The sequence below is a fragment of the Anomaloglossus baeobatrachus genome, chromosome 1 (assembly GCF_048569485.1).
Source record: "Anomaloglossus baeobatrachus isolate aAnoBae1 chromosome 1, aAnoBae1.hap1, whole genome shotgun sequence".
In the NCBI taxonomy this organism is placed as follows: domain Eukaryota; kingdom Metazoa; phylum Chordata; class Amphibia; order Anura; family Aromobatidae; genus Anomaloglossus; species Anomaloglossus baeobatrachus.
In genome coordinates this window covers 526,453,811-526,475,230 of record NC_134353.1, presented here as the reverse complement: position 1 = coordinate 526,475,230, position 21,420 = coordinate 526,453,811, and the positions used below count along the sequence as shown (strand labels likewise).

General features: G+C 47.9%; 1 protein-coding gene across 1 annotated transcript in view; it reads right to left on the bottom strand.

Moving 5' to 3' along the window:
- Positions 1 to 21,420, bottom strand: part of RIGI (RNA sensor RIG-I) — a 233,708-nt gene that overhangs the window by 29,503 nt on the left and 182,785 nt on the right. The window contains exons 16-17 of the mRNA XM_075316231.1: positions 12,002 to 12,092; positions 11,350 to 11,520 (exon numbers count right to left, since the gene is read on the bottom strand). Of these exons, the coding sequence (XP_075172346.1) occupies positions 11,350 to 11,520; positions 12,002 to 12,092 (262 nt within the window). The remainder of the gene's footprint in view (positions 1 to 11,349; positions 11,521 to 12,001; positions 12,093 to 21,420) is intronic.

The following is a 21,420-nucleotide window of genomic DNA, read 5'->3' as shown; positions in this document are numbered from 1 at the left end:
TCCTGCATAACCCGCCCGGACATTAACAGAGAGGTGCACACGTCAATCAAAAAGTGCACGAAATTTCAAACTTTATAAAGATGAATTTCACTGCCTAAACACCCGAGCTGCACCCCAATGGTATGTACACACTGTGCCTGATAGTGCCAGTACTGCACTGGCTGCAGCTTATACACCAAAATCCTGATGATTGGTTCCCTTTAAGCATGCCATACGCACCAGAAACGCATACAGTGCTGGACGAACGTATTGGCACCCCTGCAATTCTGTCAGATAATACTCAGTTTCTTCTTGAAAATGAGTGCAATCACAAATTCTTTGGTATTATTATCTTCATTTAATTTGTCTTCAATGAAAAAAAAAAAAAAAAAAATTGTCAAAAAGCGAAATTGGATATTATTCCACACCAAGCATAAAAAAAGGGGTGGACAAAAGTATTGGTACTGCTTGAAAAATCATGTGATGCTTTTCTAATTTGTGTAATTAACAGCACCTGTAACTTACCTGTGGCACCTAACAGGCGTTGGCAATAACTAAATCACACTTGCAGACAGTTGACATGGATTAAAGTTGACTCAACCTCTGTCCTGTGTCCTTGTGTGTACCACATTGAGCATGGAGAAAAGAAAGAAGACCAAAGAACTGTCTGAGGACTTGAGAATCCAAAGTGTGAGGAAGCATGAGCAATCTCAAGGCTACAAGTCCATCTCCAAAGACCTGAAAGTTCCTGTGTCTACGGTGCGCAGTGTCATCAAGAAGTGTAAAGCCCATGGCACTGTGGCTAACCTCCCTAGATGTGGAAGGAAAAGAAAAATTGACAAGAGATTTCAACGCAAGATTGTGCGGATGGTGGATAAAGAACCTCGACTAACATCCAAGTTCAAGCTGCCCTGCAGTCCGAGGGTACAACAGTGTCAACCCGTACTATCCGTCGGCGTCTGAATGAAAAGGGACTGTATGGTAGGATACCGAGGAAGACCCCACTTCTTACCCCGAGACATAAAAAAGCCAGGCTGGAGTTTACCAAAACTTACCTGAGAAAGCCTAAAACGTTTTGGAAGAATGTTCTCTGGTCAGATGAGACAAAAGTAGAGCTTTTTGGGAAAAGCCATCAACAAAGAGTTTACAGGAAAAAAAAGAGGCATTCAAAGAAAAGAACACGGTCCCTACAGTCAAACGTAGTGGAGGTTCCCTGATGTTTTGGGGTTGCTTTGCTGCCTAAGGCACTGGACTGCTTGACCGTGTGCATGGCATTCTAAATTCTGAAGACTACCAACAAATTGGGCCCAGTGTGAAAAAGCTGGGTCTCCCTCAGAAGTCATGGGTCTTCCAGCAGGACAGTGACCCAAAACACACTTCAAAAAGCACTAGAAAATGGTTTAAGAGAAAGCACTGGAGACTACTAAAGTGGCCAGCAATGAGTCCAGACCTGAATCCCATAGAACACCTGTGGAGAGATCTCAAAATGTCAGTTTGGAGAAGGCGCCCTTCAAATCTCAGGGACCTGGAGCAGTTTGCCAAAGAATGGTCTAAAATTCCAACAGAGCATTGTAAGAAATTGTTACCGGAAGCGGTTGTTCGCAGTTATTTTGGCTAAAGGTTGTGCAACCAAGTATTAGGATAAGGGTGCCAATACTTTTGGAGTTTTGTGAGAAATGATCAACGATTTGATTTTTGTTTCATTGTCTTTTGTGTTTTTTCATTGCAAGCAAAATAAATGAAGATAATAATACCAAAGAATTTGTGATTGCAATCATTTTCAGGAAGAAACTGAGCATTCTCTGACAGAATTGCAGGGGTGCCAATACTTTTGGCCAGCACTGTAGGTGCTACATGCGGGTTGGTGTATTTTTGCTGATGTTATCACTACTTTATCGAACTTCAATAAAGTCTGGGATTTTTTTTACTCCGTTTTCAGCTGTATCTACTATATACAGTACCGTTATCTGTTGATGTTCAGAAATACCCTATTTACTATATTGATGGCTATACCTTACACGACAAGCATTTTATTTTACCTTTTGTGCCTCCCTTATTATGTCATACATTGTAAGCTTGTGAGCAGTATGCATTGACCTATGTTATAATTGATTAATTATTTGCTAAAAATCTCATTTTGTATTAGAGTACAGTTGGAATAAATCTGTGAATTTGCACTTTTATTTGATGCATGCCACTCTCAGATCGTGCTGGTTCCCCTTTCTCTGTTTGGTTGTAGTTATGCTACATTGGTCTGGTGGCTGACCACCACCATGCTATGCACGCTGACCTTTGTTTGCAATGTATTCCTCCTGTTGGTAGCTGTTCACATTCAGCTGCCTCACCCTTTTCCACAGGCATTGCTAATTAAGCACCATACTTGGGTCTGGTCCGCTTTTATTTATGGCTGCTGGTCTGGCAATGTGAAGGTCAGTTCTGACATTGTCCTGGCGTGTGTGACGTCTGCTGCACATGCTGGGACCTGGGCTGCCGTTTATCTGCAGCTGCCTCCTTCTGCGACATGGAAGCGGTTATACACAGGTTACAGGTATGTGTGCTGTAATATGGTTCTGATTTTAAATCTATCTATCTAGGAGGCCGCATGGCACATGAAATACATAATATAGTGTAGGACCGCCCTATTGAGATTTGCCGTGATGTGGCAAGGGTGGCTAAAAATCTCATTTAGTATTAAAGTACAGGTGAAATAAATCCGTGTATTTGCACTTTTATATGATGCATGCCACTCTCAGATCGTGCTGGCTCCTTTTCTATGTATTACGCTGTAAACTCTTCTTGTTTGTACAAGAACCATCTGTTGTGAAAAAACGTGTGGAGGAGTATGTTATCACTATATAAATAAAAATGATTATTATTATGTCCATGGCAGTGGCTATGTCATTGGCTCTGACGGACGTCATGCTACATTGGTGATCTGTTTTTTTCCCTTTTTCTGTTATATAACATTTCTGACCACAGTGCCAGGGCATAGCCCATTAATGCCTAAGGAGGTTGTGAAGAAGGGAATTTTGTTTACTTACCGTAAATTCCTTTTCTTCTAGCTCCTATTGGGAGACCCAGACAATTGGGTGTATAGCTTCTGCCTCCGGAGGCCACACAAAGTATTACACTTTTTTAAAGTGTAACCCCTCCCCTCTGCCTATACACCCTCCCGTGCATCACGGGCTCCTCAGTTTTGGTGCAAAAGCAGGAAGGAGGAAACTTATAAATTGGTCTAAGGTAAATTCAATCCGAAGGATGTTCGGAGAACTGAAAACCATGAACCAAAGGAACAATTCAACATGAACAACATGTATACACAAAAGAACAAACAGCCCGAAGGAAACAGGGGCGGGTGCTGGGTCTCCCAATAGGAGCTAGAAGAAAAGGAATTTACGGTAAGTAAACAAAATTCCCTTCTTCTTTGTCGCTCCATTGGGAGACCCAGACAATTGGGACGTCCAAAAGCAGTCCCTGGGTGGGTAAAAGAATACCTCAATAACAGAGAGCCGAAAAACGACCCCTTCCTACAGGTGGGCAACCGCCGCCTGAAGGACTCGCCTACCTAGACTGGCATCTGCCGAAGCATAGGTATGCACTTGATAGTGTTTTGTGAAGGTGTGCAGACTAGACCAGGTAGCTGCCTGACACACCTGCTGAGCCGTAGCCCGGTGTCGCAATGCCCAGGACGCACCCACGGCTCTGGTAGAATGGGCCTTCAGCCCCGAAGGAAGAGGAAGCCCCGAAGAACGGTAGGCTTCAACAATCGGTTCCTTGATCCACCGAGCCAAAGTTGACTTGGAAGCCTGCGAACCCTTACGCTGGCCAGCGACCAGGACAAAGAGCGCATCTGAACGGCGCAGGGGCGCCGTGCGAGACACGTAGAGCCGGAGTGCTCTCACTAGATCTAATGAATGCAAATCCTTTTCACACTGGTGAACTGGATGAGGGCAAAATGACGGTAAGGAGATATCCTGATTGAGATGAAAAGGAGATACCACCTTAGGGAGAAACTCCGGGATAGGACGCAGAACCACCTTATCCTGGTGAAAAACCAGGAAAGGGGATTTGCATGACAGCGCTGCAAGCTCCGACACTCTTCGGAGTGAGGTAATTGCCACAAGAAAAAGCCACCTTCTGCGAAAGACGTGATAAAGAGACATCCCTCAGCGGCTCGAAAGGTGGTTTTTTGAAGAGCCATTAACACCCTGTTAAGGTCCCAGGGTTCCAGCGGACGCTTGTAGGGTGGAACTATGTGGCAAACTCCCTGCAGGAACGTGCGGACCTGCGGAAGCCTTGCCAGGCGCTTTTGAAAAAATACTGAGAGCACCGATACTTGTCCCTTGAGAGAGCCGAGTGACAAACCCTTGTCCATTCCGGATTGAAGGAATGAAAGAAAAATGGGTAAGGCAAAAGGCCAGGGAGTAAAACCCTTATCAGAGCACCAGGACAAGAAGATCTGCCACGACCTGTAATAGATCTTGGCGGACGTTGGTTTCCTGGCCTGTCTCATAGCATAGTGGCAATGATATCCTGCGATAAACCCGACGACGCTAGGAGCCAGGACTCAATGGCCACACAGTCAGGTTGAGGGCCGCAGAATTCAGATGGAAAAACGGCCCTTGTGACAGCAGGTCTGTGCGGTCTGGAAGCGCCCACGGCTGACCCACCGTGAGATGCCACAGATCCGGGTACCACGACCGCCTCGGCCAATCTGGAGCGACGAGAATGGCGCGACGACAGTCGGATCTGATCTTGCGTAACACTCTGGGCAACATCGCCAGAAGAGGAAACACATAAGGGAGTCGAAACTGCGACCAATCCTGAACTAACGCGTCCGCCGCCAGAGCTCTGTGATCTTGAGACCGTGCCAGAAGGCCGGGACCTTGTTGTTGTGCCGTGACGCCATGAGATCGACGTCCGGCGTTCCCCAGCGGCGACAGATCTCTCGAAACACGTCTGGGTGAAGAGACCATTTGTGACCACAGCCCAGGATGGGGGCAGGAAGGATTTTCCCTGCGATAGAGAAGTGGGAAGAAGCCACCACTGAAGAGAGGTTTTGGCTGCAAGGGAAAGAGAGACGTTCCTGTCGAGGGACGTCGACCTCCTGTCCCATTTGCGGAGAATGTCCCATTGGAGTGGGCGCAGATGGAACTGCGCGAAGGGCACTGCCTCCATTGCTGCCACCATCTTCCCCAGGAAGTGCATGAGGCGCCTCAAGGGGTGTGACTGACCCCGAAGAAGAGATTGCACCCCTGTCTGCAGCGAAAGCTGTTTGTCCAGCGGTAGCTTGACTACCGCTGAGTGAGTATGAAACTCCATCCCGAGGTAAGTCAGTGATTGGGTCGGTGTCAACTTGGACTTTGGGAAGTTGATGATCCACCCGAACCGCTGGAGAGTCTCCAGAGCGACGGTCAGTCTGTGTTGACATGCCACCCGGGAGGGTGCCCTGACTAGGAGATCGTCTAAGTAAGGGATCACCGAGTGGCCCTGAGAGTGTAGGACCGCCACAACGGATGCCATGACCTTGGTGAAGACCCGTGGGGCTGTCGCCAGGCCGAAAGGCAGTGCCACGAACTGAAGGTGTTCGTCCCCGATGGCGAAACGCAGGAAGCGTTGATGCTCGGGTGCGATCGGCACATGGAGATAAGCATCCTTGATGTCGATTGATGCTAGGAAGTCTCCTTGTGACATCGAAGCGATGACCGAGCGGAGAGATTCCATCCGAAACCTTCTGGTGCTCACATGCCTGTTGAGCAGTTTGAGGTCCAGAACGGGACGGAATGATCCGTCCTTCTTTGGCACCACGAACAAGTTGGAGTAGAAGCCGTGACCATGTTCCTGAGGGGGAACGGGAATCACCACTCCTTCTGACTTCAGAACGCCCACAGCCTGAAAAAGTGTGCCGGCCCGAGATGGGGGCGGAGATGTTCTGAAGAAACGAGTCGGAGGACGAGAGCTGAACTCTATCCTGTAACCGTGAGACAGAATGTCTCTCACCCATCGGTCTTGGACATGTGGCCACCAGGCGTCGCAAAAGCGGGAGAGCCTGCCACCGACCGAGGATGCGGTTCGGGGAGGCCGAAAGTCATGAGGAGGCCGCCTTGGAGGCAGTGCCTCTGGCGGTCTTTTGGGGGCGTGACTTAGACCGCCACGCATAAGAGTTCCTCTGGCCCTTCTCTGGCCTGTTGGACGAGGAGGATTGGGACTTGGCTGAGGGCCGAAAGGACCGAAACCTCGGTTGTATTTTCCGTTGCTGAGGTCTCTTCGGTTTGGACTGGGGTAAGGACGAGTCCTTTCCCTTGGATTCCTTAATAATTTCATCCAATCGTTCGCCAAACAATCGGTCGCCAGAAAACGGCAAACCGGTTAAGAACTTCTTGGAAGCAGAGTCTGCCTTCCATTCGCGTAGCCACATGGCCCTGCGGACTGCCACCGAATTAGCGGATGCTACCGCTGTACGGCTAGCAGAGTCCAGGACGGCGTTCATGGCGTAGGACGAAAAAGCCGACGCCTGAGAAGTCAAAGACGCAACTTGCGGGGCAGAGGTACGTGTGACCGCATTAATCTCAGACAGACAAGCTGAGATAGCTTGGAGTGCCCACACGGCTGCAAAGGCCGGGGCAAAAGACGCGCCTGTGGCTTCATAGATGGATTTCACCAGGAGCTCTATCTGCCTGTCAGTGGCATCCTTGAGCGCTGAGCCATCTGCAACTGATACTACAGATCTAGCCGCCAGTCTAGAGACTGGAGGATCCACCTTGGGACATTGAGCCCAACCCTTAACTACGTCAGAGGGGAAGGGGTAACGTGTGTCATTAAGGCGCTTAGTAAAGCGCTTGTCCGGAAATGCTCTGTGCTTCTGGACAGCATCTCTGAAGTTAGAGTGATCGAAAAACGCACTCCGTGTACGTTTGGGAAACCTAAACTGGTGTTTCTCCTGCTGCGAAGCCGACTCCTCTATAGGTGGAGTTGGGGGAGAAAGATCTAGCACCTGGTTGATGGACGCTACAAGGTCATTTACTATGGCGTCCCCTTCAGGTGTATCAAGATTGAGAGCAACGTCAGGGTCAGAGCCCTGAGCTGCGACGTCCGCCTCATCCTCCAGAGAGTCCTCAAGCTGAGACCCCGAGCAGCGTGAGGAAGTCGGGGAAGATTCCCAGCGAGCCCGCTTAGCCGGTCTGGGACTGTGGTCCGTGCCGGAGTCCTCCACATGAGACCTAGGGGCCACCCCGGGAGCACGCTGCAGCGCAGACCGAGAGGGGCCTGGAGGCGATGATCCAACAGTGCCCGGGGCCTGTGTAAGGACCGGTCTGGACTGCAAGGCTTCTAGTAGCTTGGCAGACCATTTGTCCATAGACTGAGCCATGGATTGTGAAAGCGACTCAGAGAGTTTCTCAGCAAAAACTGCAAACTCTGTCCCTGCCGCCTGGACAGGGGAAGCAGGAGGGTCTGCCTGAGCCGAGGGGCCCACTAGTGACCGAGGCTCCGGCTGAGCAAGTGCAACAGGGGTCGAGCATTGCTCACAGTGAGGGTAGGTGGAACCTGCAGGTAACATAGCCCCACAAGAGGTACAGGTTGCAAAAAAACCCTTTGCCTTAGCGCCCTTGCTCCTTGTGGACGACATGCTGTTGTCTCCTAGGAGAGTGATCACTGAGGGTATATAGCCAAAAGCAAAACAACCCGGCCGAACAGAGAAAATATATACAAATGTATATATATATACTCCGGCACCCTAGGGGGACCAGCACCGGGTGACCGGTGTGGCTTACCGACCGCCCAAAGCGGTGTGTGTCCACCAGATTCCCTGCCTTAGGTCTCCCAGAGCTGCAGAGCTCGTTCCTGAAATCCTCCACCGGCAGAATGTGTAAAAATGGCTGCCGGAGCTCTCAGGGGAGGAGGGAGCCGTGGGCGGCGACTAGTAAAGTGCGGGAATCTGGTGCCCCACAGTGATCAGTGAGGGGGGGGGAGGAAACCTAAAGTATGCTCCTGCCCTCACTGCCGACGTTAGGTCGACCGTCCCGCCCTTACCCCTGACTGGCAGGCCCGGGGGCGGGAGTTATGGTACTAGGCCGCAATGAAGCCGGGGACTAAATTTAATACCGCGGCCGACAAACAGGCGCGGTCGGCGCGGAAGTCCCGGTCGTCACAAAACCAGCAGCTGCTGCAGCGTCTGTGAAACAAGCGCTCCATGCACCGTCCCCATGGGGACACAGAGTACCTTTAGATGCAGGGCCCTGTCCCTGAGGATACAAAGACTCCTGTCCGGCAGATTCCCACAGGGGCTGCGGAGGGAGCCCGGTCCCAGTGAATGGATGACCGGTTAGGATCCCACTTCTCCCAGAGCCTCTAAGGGATGGTGAAGGAAAACGGCATGTGGCTCCAGCCTCTGTACCCGCAATGGGTACCTCAACCTTAACAGCACCGCCGACTTAGTGGGGTGAGAAGGGAGCATGCCGGGGGCCCTGTGGGGGCCCTCTTTTCTTCCAACCGATAAAATCAGCAGCTGCTGCTGACTAAAATGGGAGCGTGAGTGGATGTGTGCCTCCTTCCACACAAAGCATAAAACTGAGGAGCCCGTAATGCACGGGAGGGTGTATAGGCAGAGGGGAGGGGTTACACTTTTTTAAAGTGTAATACTTTGTGTGGCCTCCGGAGGCAGAAGCTATACACCCAATTGTCTGGGTCTCCCAATGGAGCGACAAAGAAAAGTACAACAAGCTATATCACTTAAAGAGTTATTCCCATCTATTATTCTCCTCTCCAGGATCCTAGCTCAATACCTAAGGTCGCAGGTGTAGTAATAATGATATTAGCAAATACCTCCAATTAGAAATGTATATAGTTCTCCTGATCTATCCATGTCTCTTACCTCATCTGCAGGGCATTGCAGCTTTGATATCCAAGGTTACATCTACTCCTATAGTGACAGTTAGTTGCTCGTGGTCATAACTATGGATTCCTCAGCTGTAGTGCCCTGAACATGAGGTAAGAGTCATCTATATATCAGGAGAACTATATACCGTATTTTTCAGACTATAAGACGCACCGGACCATAAGACGCACCCTGGTTTTAGAGAAGGAAAATAGGAAAATAAAATTTTAAGCAAAAAATGTGGTCATGACACACTGTTATGGGGCGAGGATCTGCTGCTCACACTATTATGGGGGTAATATCCCCAAATTCTCTACTAAGGTACCCCATCCTGGTAATGATCCTCCTGCCTTGTGTATATACTTATGTCCCTCATCCTGGTATAGCCCCATCTTGCTATATACTACATCCTGGTATGTGCTCCCATCCTGCTCATATACGCCATCATCCTGCTCATATACCCCCATCATCCTGCTCATATACCCCATCATCCTGCTCATATACCCCCATCATCCTGCTATATGCCATCATCCTGTTCATATACTCCCATCATCCTGGTATATGGCCCCGTCATCCTGCTCATGTACTCCCATCATCTGCTCATATACCCTCATCATCCTGCTATATGCCATCATCCTGTTCATATACTCCCATCATCCTGCTCATATACCCCCATCATCCTGCTCATATACCCCCATCATCCTGCTATATGCCATCATCCTGTTCATATACTCCCATCATCCTGGTATATGGACCCATCATGCTCATATACCCCCATCATCCTGCTATATGCCATCATCCTGTTCATATACCCCCATCATCCTGCTCATATACCCCCACATCCTGCGGCACACACAAAAAAATAAACGTTTACACTCACCTTTCCTCGTTCCACGCAGCATGGCTCCTCCTCCTGTCTGTGCCGGCAGTGCTGTGTTGAGCCGGCCACGTTCCCTGCAGCAGTGCGATGTATTGTCCTCCAATCTGCCGGCGCGGCTGTGAAGACACACGTGCGCACAGCGATGACGTCATCGCTGTGAGCACCACTAGTCTCCAGTCCACACAGCGCGGCAGGCAGACTGGAGGACATCGCGATGCTGCAGGGGAACGGTGAGTACATTGATTCACTGCACCCCGCGCTGATGATGATGCGCGGGGGGCAGTGAATACAGCCGAGCATGATCACTCCAGGCTGTAGTTGCCAGGGGTGATCATGGCCGGCATTGTTTTTACAAGACTCTTTTGGACTCATGTAATTGTGTTGGCCACTGAAAGCCAGACGTATTGTTTCTCCAGACTTTTCCAGTAATCATTGTATTGTAGTTGTGTATTGCTAATGTGATTACCTTAGTAGCCACTGTCTAGTCGGTGACTCCCAGACTACATGTATACCCTCAGTCTTTCTGTAGACATCATTTGGATGAACATTGTCCATGCAGCTTGAGATTCATCCAATGGGAGAGGCGCTCTTGTCCAACCAATCGATGAGGACGCAGTGTATCTAAGTGGAAGGCTGTGGCTATAAAAGGGACTTCTTTAAGCCACCAGGTAGTTAATGGATGCTGATGGATCCAGTCTAAGCTCTCAGGAGCTGACTAGAGGATCAGGATATCTCATGGCTTCAATCTAGGGACTCCGGTTCCGGTTGGAGACCATATCCAAAGCCTAGGGATTTCGACTCCGGCTGCCAGGATTGTAACATCATATCAGGACTACCTAAGGAGGACACTCAGGTTGGGACAATCCCGTCACCTGGCTACAGACTTTACAGACCTCACACAGCTTCCTAAATCTGGCGCTATTTCTTTCTCGGTGGGTGCCCGCCGAAAGCGGGGTGCTGCTGGATTGGAGTAAGCAGCCCTGGAAGCTCTGAGGCATGGACATTCTAAATCCCTGGTGAGCCAGCGGAAGGGTGAGACTCTGTTGCCTGTTACATTTGTGTGTTTTGCTGGTTATGTGCCGTTAATTGTTTGGGGATCCAATAAAGTTTAATTATTGTGGTTCCCTCACCCTGTGTTGTCTGAGTAGTGTTACGCCCACGGTTAAGGAGGCCGGCGTTCAGTTGGGATGAGCCCTGAGCCACGCTGTCTTTCTAAAGGCGGCGGGTTTTTGTGGACGAGAGCACCCACTGAGCCCCGTGTCTCCACAGATGGGCGGGAGGATGGGCGTGCATATGTAATGAGCGGACCCACGTGGTCACGGCAGGCGCTGCTGCTGCCTGCTTGTGCCCCTGATGACCCGCTCCACCGCAGCACCCTCATTCCCCGCAGCCATGCCCTACATTCAGACCATTAGACGCACCCCCCCACTTTCCCCCAACATTTGGGGGGAAAAAAGTGCTTCTTATGGTCCGAAAAATACGGTACATTTCTAATATGAGGTATTTGCTAATATTATTATTACACCTACTACATATTGGGATAGGATCTTGGCGATGGGAATACTCTTTTAACTCTATAGTTTCTAAAAAGATTTCAGCATTAATAAATGTGTACCTCTGACTTGGATCATCTTGGTGACATTGCCAACATACTCATACAGAAGAACGAGATTACACGCAGGTATATCTATGCCTTCATCAGCCACTGATGTAGCGATCAGCAATTTGCTATCTTCAGAGCTTCTAAATGTTTCTAGAGCTCCTCTCTGACCTGGGAGAGACATCCCTAGAACAAGAGGACATGGCATTTGTTAGTGGTGGTTACATCATTGAAAATACTGTTGCATTTTAAACAGTCCAAATTGAACAAGCTAATAAGAAATCAAAACATCTACAATTAAAATAAAGTAATCCGGAAAAAATACCCATAGAGACGTATAGGTATCCATGGTAAGATTATAAAGAAACTGTATTCTGATCCTGCATGCACATCCAGATGCTCTATTGTTTAGTTTTATATTCCCACTACACAGAGAGTATTTCCTATTCCAAGTTAAACAGGGGAACTTTTTATACTGTCCTTGCCGAACCACAAGGAGGTAGAAGACTGGCTAAGCAAAGGCTTAGTGTAAGTAGTGTGTGTGTATTTTAGGGAGGGTGGGTGGGGGGGTTACTATTACAGTGAATTATAGTGGGATGAGGCACTACAAATGGTTCTACATGGCATATATGCCAGGCATTTCATCTTCTATTATTATTTTTTGTACCTAATTTATCATGTCTTCTATTTCTTCCAATTATCATTTCCGGGTTCAAGAACTTGAGTCCCGGAGTTTCATTAATCCAGTTCTTCAAAGCCTAAGAATGAAACAGATCATTATGTTGATGTATTACTAATTACAATCAACTGCAAAAAGAATATATAGTTAATGCCCAGATTGACTGCTATGGCTGAAATGCGAAACAAACAAGAACTACAGCAGCACACACTGATGTTACTATACTAATACATTAGCAATAGGGATGGGCGAACCCGAACTGTAAATTTCGGGATCCGTACCGAACACATGGTGTTCATGCACACGACCCCGAACACGAGCTTTCTGGGATGTTCATGTTACAGTTCGTGTTACAGTTCAGATCCAGGAGCTGTTAAAAAAACGGATTTTTGTGTACTCACCGTAAAATCGTTTTCTCTTAGCCATCATTGGGGGACACAGGACCATGGGTGTTATGCTGCATATCCATAGGAGGACACTAAGTAGATGCAAAAGCATAGCTCCTCCTCTGCAGTATACAGCCCCTGGCCGGGCCAGGCAACCTCAGTTTTAGTACACAAACAGTAGGAGAAAAAAAAAAACAGTAAAAACTTCTCAACAGAGGAACATGAGGAAAAAAAGAGTCAGAACCAAATAAGGTACTGAGAGAACCAAGGCCCAACAGGGCAACAGGGTGGGTGCTGTGTCCCCCAATGATGGCTAAGAGAAAACGATTTTACGGTGAGTACACAAAAATCCATTTTTCTCTCATTGGGGGACACAGGACCATGGGACATCCTAAAGCAGTCCATGGGTGGGAAAAATAAAAACAAGGCAACGCAACCCAAGGACTAGGAACCAGTCCCAGACAGCCTGGAGCACCTACTGAGAGAGGTGCTCTACTGCCGTTTGCAGAATTTTCCTACCCAGATTTGCCTCAGCTGAAACCTGGGTATGGACTCTGTAATGCTTTAAAAACGTATGTAGGCTAGACCAGGTCGCAGCCTTACACACCTGTTCCACTGAAGCCTGATGCCGAATGGCCCACGAAGCGCCAACTGCTCGCGTAGAATGAGCCCGGAGCCCACTAGGAATGGGCTTGAGTTGCAAGCGGTAGACTTCCTGGATCGCAGAGCGAATCCAGCGAGCCAGAGTCACCTTTGAAGCTGCCTGTCCCTTCTTAGGCCCCTCAGGAATGACGAACAAAGAGTCCGTTTTCCTAAAGGGGGCTGTCCTGGATATGTAATATCTGAGAGCTCTGACGAGGTCTAACGAATGCAGAGACTTTTCCACCCTATGAACTGGGTGTGGACAAAAGGAAGGCAGAACAATGTCCTCGTTCAAATGAAACGGGGTAGGAACCTTTGGAAGGAAATCCGGAAGGGGGCGCAGAACCACCTTGTCCTGGTGAAAGATCAGAAAAGGCTCGCGGCAAGAGAGTGCTGCCAGCTCCGAAACCCGAAAGATGGACGTAATTGCCACCAGGAATGTTACCTTCCAGGACAGAAGAGCAAGGGAGGATTCCTTGAGAGGTTCAAAGGGAGACCTCTGGAGACCGTCCAGAACGAGACTGAGGTCCCATGGGTCCAGCGGCCGTTTGTACGGGGGAACTAGATGGGAAACGCCCTGGAGGAAGGTCTTGACTTGCGGTTTTTGAGCCAGGCGGTATTGGTAGAAGATTGAGAGCGCTGAGACCTGCCCTTTAAGGGAACTGAGAGCCAACCCCGCTTGCAAGCCAGACTGTAGAAAGTCGAGAATTCTGGGGATGGCCAGAGGCATAGGCTGGACGTTAGTTTCTCTGCACCATGAAAGTAGATTTTCCACGTACGGTGGTAAATGCGGGATGAAGCAGGCTTTCGGGTGCTGATCATGGTGGAAATAACCGCGGGGGAGAATCACGCTCTTGTTAATACCCAGGTCTCAATGGCCATGCCGTCAGTTTCAGGGCTCTGGAGTTCTGATGGGAAATGGGCCCTTGGGTCAGCAAGTCTGGGATGTTTGGAAGGCGCCACGGTACGTCTGCGAGCACTTGTACTAATTCGGCGTACCAGGCGCGCCTGGGCCAGTCCGGTGCTATCAGTATCACCGGGACTCCCTCTGCCTTGATCTTCCTGATTACCCGCGGCAGCAGGGGTAGAGGTGGAAATATGTAAGGCAGGCGGAATTGGTGCCAGGAGCAGACTAGAGCATCCACGCCGATGGACTGCATGTCGCGTGACCTGGCTATGAACGCGGGTACCTTTGCATTCAACCTTGAGGCCATTAGGTCCACGTCTGGTGTGCCCCAGTGAGTGCAGATGTGTAGAAACACTTCTGGGTGGAGAGACCATTCTCCGGCGGCCAGGCCTTGGCGACTCAGAAAGTCTACTGCCCAGTTCTCTACCCCCGGTATGTGTACCGCTGATATCACTGACCCCGTCGATTCGGTCCAGCTGAGGATCTTGTGGGCCTCGAGATAAGCCCGCTTTGCTGCAGGTGCCCCCCTGCCGATTGATATAGGCTACAGCTGTCGCATTGTCCGATTGGACTCGAATCTGACGACCCGCTAGAAGAGGGCAGAACGCCCTGAGCGCGAGGAAGATCGCGCGGATTTCCAGGATGTTTATGGGTAGGGAAGACTCCTGGGGCGTCCAACGTCCTTGAGCAGTGTGGTGCCGGTACACTGCTCCCCAGCCTAGGAGGATGGCGTCCGTGGTCAGGACCAGCCAGTTCACTGGGAGAAAGGATCTCCCCTTCGATAGGGATGAGGACCGAAGCCACCAGCGGAGTGCATACCTGACTGAAGGCGTCAGGTGAAGATGTCTGTCCAGGGAGAAGGGGCTCTTGTCCCAGGCCGCTAGAAGGGCTAGCTGCAGTGGGCGGAGGTGCAGTTGAGCAAAGGGTACTGCTTCCATAGCCGCCACCATCCTGCCGAGCACCTTCATGCCGAATCGAATGGAGCAGCGAGACGGAGGACGTAGAAGGCAGCGTACCGCTCGTTGAAGAGCGATCGCCTTGTCCAGGGGGAGATAGATCAAGCCCCGACGGGTGTCCAGGGACATGCCCAGGAAGGTGATGGATCGTGATGGGATCGGGGATGATTTGTCTAGATTCACTAGCCACCCTAAGCGGGATAGGGTGTCCACAGTGATCTGTACGCTGGTTGAGCAGTCGCGGAAGGAGGGGGCCTTGATGAGGAGGTCGTCCAAGTAAGGGAGAACGACTACTCCCCTGGCGTGAAGGACGCTCATGGCGGCCGCCATGACTTTGGTGAAGACCCTTGGTGCAGTGGCAAGGCCGAAGGGTAGAGCTACGAATTGAAAGTGGGAGTCCTGAACTGCGAAGCGGAGGAACTTTTGGTGATCTGGGGCGATGGGTATGTGCAGGTACACGTCCTTTTTTTTTTTTTAACTTCGTTTTATTAACAATTTCAAACATGGTACAACTGACATTTGCCATATAAAGATAGCTCAGTATATAGATAGTAATATTTAAATATGACAATAAACAGTCATATAAAGTCCATAATATCTTTAGCAGTTAAGATAGAACAATGTTATTATCCATACTTCTTATCATTTGCATATATATCTAATTTTATATTGAGCATAAGAACAGCTCTAACTATCAGCATGACCATATTTTGAAAACAAGATAGAAAGAGGAATAGAAAAAGGAAGAAAGAAAGAACAACAACAGCCACATTGCATTATTATACCTCAATATACCATTGGACAGTGTGTCATATCCCAACATCTAACGGGAACCACCATTATCCGCATAATCTCCCTCAAACCTCCGCAAGTGTGTCTGGAGAAGAATTCCACAAACCCCAGATTTTGTTAAATTTTCCCGGGCACCCCCTATTATAATATACCACCCGCTCATAGACTATGGTTGCATTGACTAGTTTAACCCAGGACCGCACAGTTGGATTCGAATCTCCCATCCACCTCAGAGCTATTAATTTCCTAGCCAGAAACAATGCCTCTCTGAGGAATATTGTCATGTAATGATCCCAGGACTCTTCCTCCACCACCCCAAACAGGCATATCAAAGGGTCACACAAAACAGGAATCGACACAATCGATGTCAGCAGAGATGTCACTCCCCGCCAGTACGAAGATATATTGGGACAGCTACAAATCATATGTATGAAATTTGCCCCTGAGAGATGACACCTCGGGCACTCCGATGTGCGAGAACGGCCCATACTAAATAATCGAGTTGGAGTAAGGTATGCCTGGTGGACAATGTAGCATTGAATCAACTTATTATTAACCGAAGGGGATACCGCAGTCGGAGATTCCAATATCTCTTCCCATTCCTCTCCCCGTAGAGAGGGAATTAGAGATTTCCATCTATCCTGGGCTGGCAAGGGGTCCGACTCCACTCCCACCGACAACAGGTAAGTATATATAGCTGAGATGAGGCCTCGAGGTCCTTGTGATTTTAGAATACCTATCATAGGAAGTGATGATATCAATTTCCTCACTCCAATTTTCTGTATGTGGGATTGAATCGCTGTGCGAATCTGCAGGTATCTAAAAAACTGTGATCTTGGAACATTATATTCAATCTGGACTTGTTCAAAGGACTTGAAGGTTGTGGTTCCCGGGACAAAAAGATCACCTAATGCACTGACGCTGTGAGTGGCCCAGAATTGCGCCGAGGGGTGATCTCTCAGAGTATGGAAGTAGCTATTCCCCCATAATGGGAGTTCCGCCACCACCCCTTCGAAGTGTACCACCCTCTTGGCTTGTCGCCATACTAATCTTGCCAACCTGAGGAGGGGTAATTGCCGTGGTGTTCTCAGTCCTTCTGATTCCAGAAAACCCACTAAACAATCAGTCCCAGCCGCGTGTGCCAAGTGACTCTCAGAGTTTGGCAGCTGACATCCAGGCATCCAAGTCTCTAGTGCCCTAAGCTGTCCCGCGAGGTAGTAGAGGAAGAACTCCGGTAAAGCCATCCCTCCCAGTCTTTTGGATCTCTGTAAAATGGATAACCGAAGTTTGGGTCTGGATTTCCCCCATATGAAAGAAGTAGTAAGCGAGTTCAACATTGAGAAGAAGGATTTGGGTACTGATACTGCACTATGTTGTAGTGTATAACTAAGCTTTGGAAGTAATATCATTTTGATTAAATGTATTCTGCCAACCACTGACAGGGGTAGCTTGCTCCACAAGTTATATTTAAGTTTAACGTGCTCCAGAAGTGGTGTTATACTCGTCTGCAGGTCTAGTGTATGGTCTTTCTGTATGTGTATTCCCAGGTACTTAAAGCTAGTTACCACTTGCAATGGTGACCTACCCTCCATTGAAATTCCAGACCCATGCATTAATGGCATCAAAGCCGACTTATCCCAGTTGATGCGTAGTCCCGAAAACTCCCCAAATGTATCTATAGTATCTATAACCACCGGTAGAGTCTCTTGCACTCGATCTAAGAAGACAACCATGTCATCCGCATACAATCCTATTTGATCTGTTCGGTCGGCTATAGTGATTCCAGTGATCTGTGGATGAGAGCGGATTCTAATTGCCAAAGCTTCAATAACTAGTGCAAACAATGCTGGAGACAGAGGGCATCCCTGTCTTGTGCCCCGATTCAATGCGAAGGGTGTAGACATAGCACCATTGACTAGTATCCTGGCTGTCGGGGACCTATACAACATATGAATCCAGTTACTGAATTTAGGCCCAAAAGCGAATCTCTGGAGGCAGGCAAATAAAAATGGCCATTCTACCGAGTCAAATGCCTTGGCCGCGTCCAGCGAGGCCAAGGCCCACTCGTTCTCTTGGACCAGTATGCTATATTGCACTATGGACTGGACCCGTCTTATATTTATAGAGGTGTTTTTCCCAGGCATAAATCCGGTTTGATCTGGGTGAACTATACTCAATATGACTGAATTAAGCCTGGACGCCAGTATTTTGGTAAAGATCTTGTAATCCACGTTAACTAGGGATATAGGACGGTATGAACCGCAGTCTAGTGGGTCTTTACCCTCCTTCCTCAGCACAACTATATGTGCTTCGTACAAGGAAGCAGGTAGAGAGTCGCCGGCTGAAAAATGTGAGAAAACCTCTAAAAGAATCGGGGCCAATACGTCACAATATTTACTATAGAATTCTATGGGAAGGCCATCTGGACCCGGGGATTTCCCCCTAGCCATATCCGAGATGGCAGTAAGCACTTCATCCAGTGTGATGTCCGCCTCCAGAGACTCCCGTTGTGATTCACTCAAAGTGAGAAACTCCAAAACCGACAAATATGTCACGCAACTTTAAACTCCATCAGGATTTCTAGATGTGTATAGGGTTTTATAGTATTCACAAAAGCACTCTAAAATATCCTCAGGGGATGTAGCTATTGAACCATCCATCCTCCGTATACCCAATATTGTATTTGAAGTGTTGTGTTGGCTAACCATATATGCCAATAATTTACTGGATTGATTTCCAAGCTCAAAATATGATTGTCGGGTAAAGAACAATTTGCGTTTGGACTTGGTCTCAGAGTGCTGCATATATAACCTATATGATTGCATCCAGGCCGCTCTATTTCCATCGGTTGGAGCCGATATATATATATTGCCTCTAAGTCCCTAAGTCTCCCCTCTACTATATCACCCTCAGTTTTAGTCACTCTTTTAAGATATGTTATGGTTGAAGACAAACACCCTCTAAGGTAGGCTTTAAGAGTGTCCCACACCAAGTTAATATTCCAGGGTTTAGGGTGTGCTTCCAGGAAATCCTCTATTTGGGACAGAGTTCTATCACTTTGATCTATTAGTTTCAGCCAAAAGGGGTTTAACCTCCAAAAGGGTTTACCAACACCTTGGTTAGTCTTCATAGTAAGAATCACTGGGCTGTGATCTGATATGCCCCTGACCCCGTGTACCACGTCATCCACCCAGTTTGCGATATTGCTCGACCCAAAAATATAATCTAGTCGGGACAGCGTGCGTCTAGTAGAAGAATGACATGTATATTCTCGGGTGTTAGGATGCCGGAGTCGCCAAAGGTCAATCCACCCACCTCCCTCCGCGCATTGCTGCAAATCAGTCAAGTGTGTGGCCGAATGTTGTCCCCCTCCATCCATCCGAAACCTGTCCTGCTCCTCATTCATCACAAGATTAAAATCCCCCATACATAACACATACGCATCTGGATAATTGAGGGCAAAGCTCATTGCTTGTTTAAGAATGGAGATGCGAGCTGGCGGGGGGTTGTAAATACATAACAGCACATAATCTCTAGAGTTTATAGACGCATATATAAATACAAATCGCCCCTCCGGGTCACGCCTCACCACCTTCACTTCCCAACGGATATGTCTATGGACCAATAGAGAGACACCCCTGGAGTAGCTGGTGTGGAACGCATGTGCCGACCATTGTACCCACGGTTTATTTACTAGTCTGGCTGTGTCCCGTGTGAGGTGAGTCTCTACCAGTACCACCAGTTGGGCCTTGACTTGCTTAATTTGGAAGAATATCTTAATTCGTTTTTTGGGCGATTTAAGGCCTCTGACATTCCAGGTCATAAATATTAGCTCATCTCCTTTTCATATCCCTTTCATATACACACAGCGAGTGAGCTGCCTTCTGCGCACGCGTTGTCTGATAACCAGACAGGGCCTGCGCATGACGCACTCATCCCCTGTCCCCCTTCTCACATGCCGAGTGATGTGCCCGATGCGCATGCGCCGCCCGACAGGGGCGGCGCATGCGCGATGTGCGCCTCGCTCGGTAAACACTCTCCTCACAGTGACGCCTGGTCCAGCCTGCCGCGCATGCGCCCTCCGGAAGCTACGGGGGGCGCTTGCGCGTCATGCGCTCCAGGCCTCGCTTCCACATACACACCAGGAAATGCATTAGACGCACGCCGGCCTCCTTATTAACCCTAGAGTATATATAACTCATTAGCGGCAGTCACCATTCACCACCAGGCACCTGTGGGCACCACGTTTTTCAGGACATTCATAAGGTATGTGTTTGGACCGGACTCCCCAATCTTTGTGTACTTTATACACTAAATCCCCTTATTTTATTTCGTATAACAGGCCCCACCTGCATACCTAGGATTTTTCCTATTATTTCACATTGTGGGTAAGCTCTCTTTCATCCCTGTTTTTGATATAATATTTAGTCCATACCTTTACACTATGTCCTGCTTTTACCTAGGTGCTTTGTCACGCCTATTCAATTGAATCCAGATCAGCCCTCAATAGGTGCCACACATAGGCAAGCTAACTACAGGTGATCCTGTCAATTTGTTCACTTCTGCTATTTTGATGCAGATAACCCTAGTATACTGATGTGTTTTCTTGGTAATATGGCAGCTACTCATGCTTATATGATGGTTTTCTCTTTATACGTTTTAGATCATGAGCTATAGGTATATACACCTGTGGATCTTTAATTAAATTGCTGACTCTCCCATGAGTGCAACCATTTTTGACATATTCTATGAGGAATATTACTTTCTCCTGCCTTGGATTGTTAGATGACCAGGCACGTAAGGGAAATCTTTTACATCCTGTATGACAACATTCAGCGTGTCTTTAATGTTGTTTATACACACATATGTCTTACATTTATTCTATATGTCATAGATTATACAGCTTTTTCTGTCAAACCTAATCCAGAAAAGAAGACGCTAGTCATCCTATTTACTTAAGTGAGGGTACTAAGGTAACTATACTTATTTCCCATAGGGACATTGTCCTTTCTGATAACCTACATGACTTCATTTTTCGGTGTACATTCAATCATATTCCTATAGGTCACTGATTTGTCCCTCTTTTGGTCTTAGGCTATAAGAGTAACATAAAATACACGAAAGTGAATATCTCATATGATGCATGCCATACTATAACCTTTGAGGTTGGTGTTACTCTGTAAACTTCCTTTGTTATTTGTTCTTTATTACTTTTTCATTGAAAATCTGATGTATACCACTGTAATGAAATACTACTGTTGTTTTACATAAATTGTGAATTCTTGTGAAGAAATTCAGCATAATCCCTGTTTTTCTATTCCCATTGGGATACATGTTTGTTTATGTTTTTGCATTTATTTTTTTCCCCTTTCATGAAAAATCATGTAATTAGCTTCCCACGTAATTATGTGTTCTAATTTTACCCTATGAAAATTGTCCTTTCTGATATATTGTTTTCTGTTTCATAGTCCTTGAAAAAGACCATATGTTTTGGTCGAAACGTTGGACTTGTACACACATTACGCTTTTGATATCCTCACAAGAACAATAAAATCATTGAAACGAAATACCACCTTGGAAATCATTTTTATTGAGTGTGCCGGATTCTTTACATTTACTTATAAATATTAGCTCTGACCCCATATCACATAGATCTTTTTATAGAACCAGGATCCCAGGTATAAGACGCTTTCTGCCCTGCAATTAAGTGTGGTTAACCCTCCA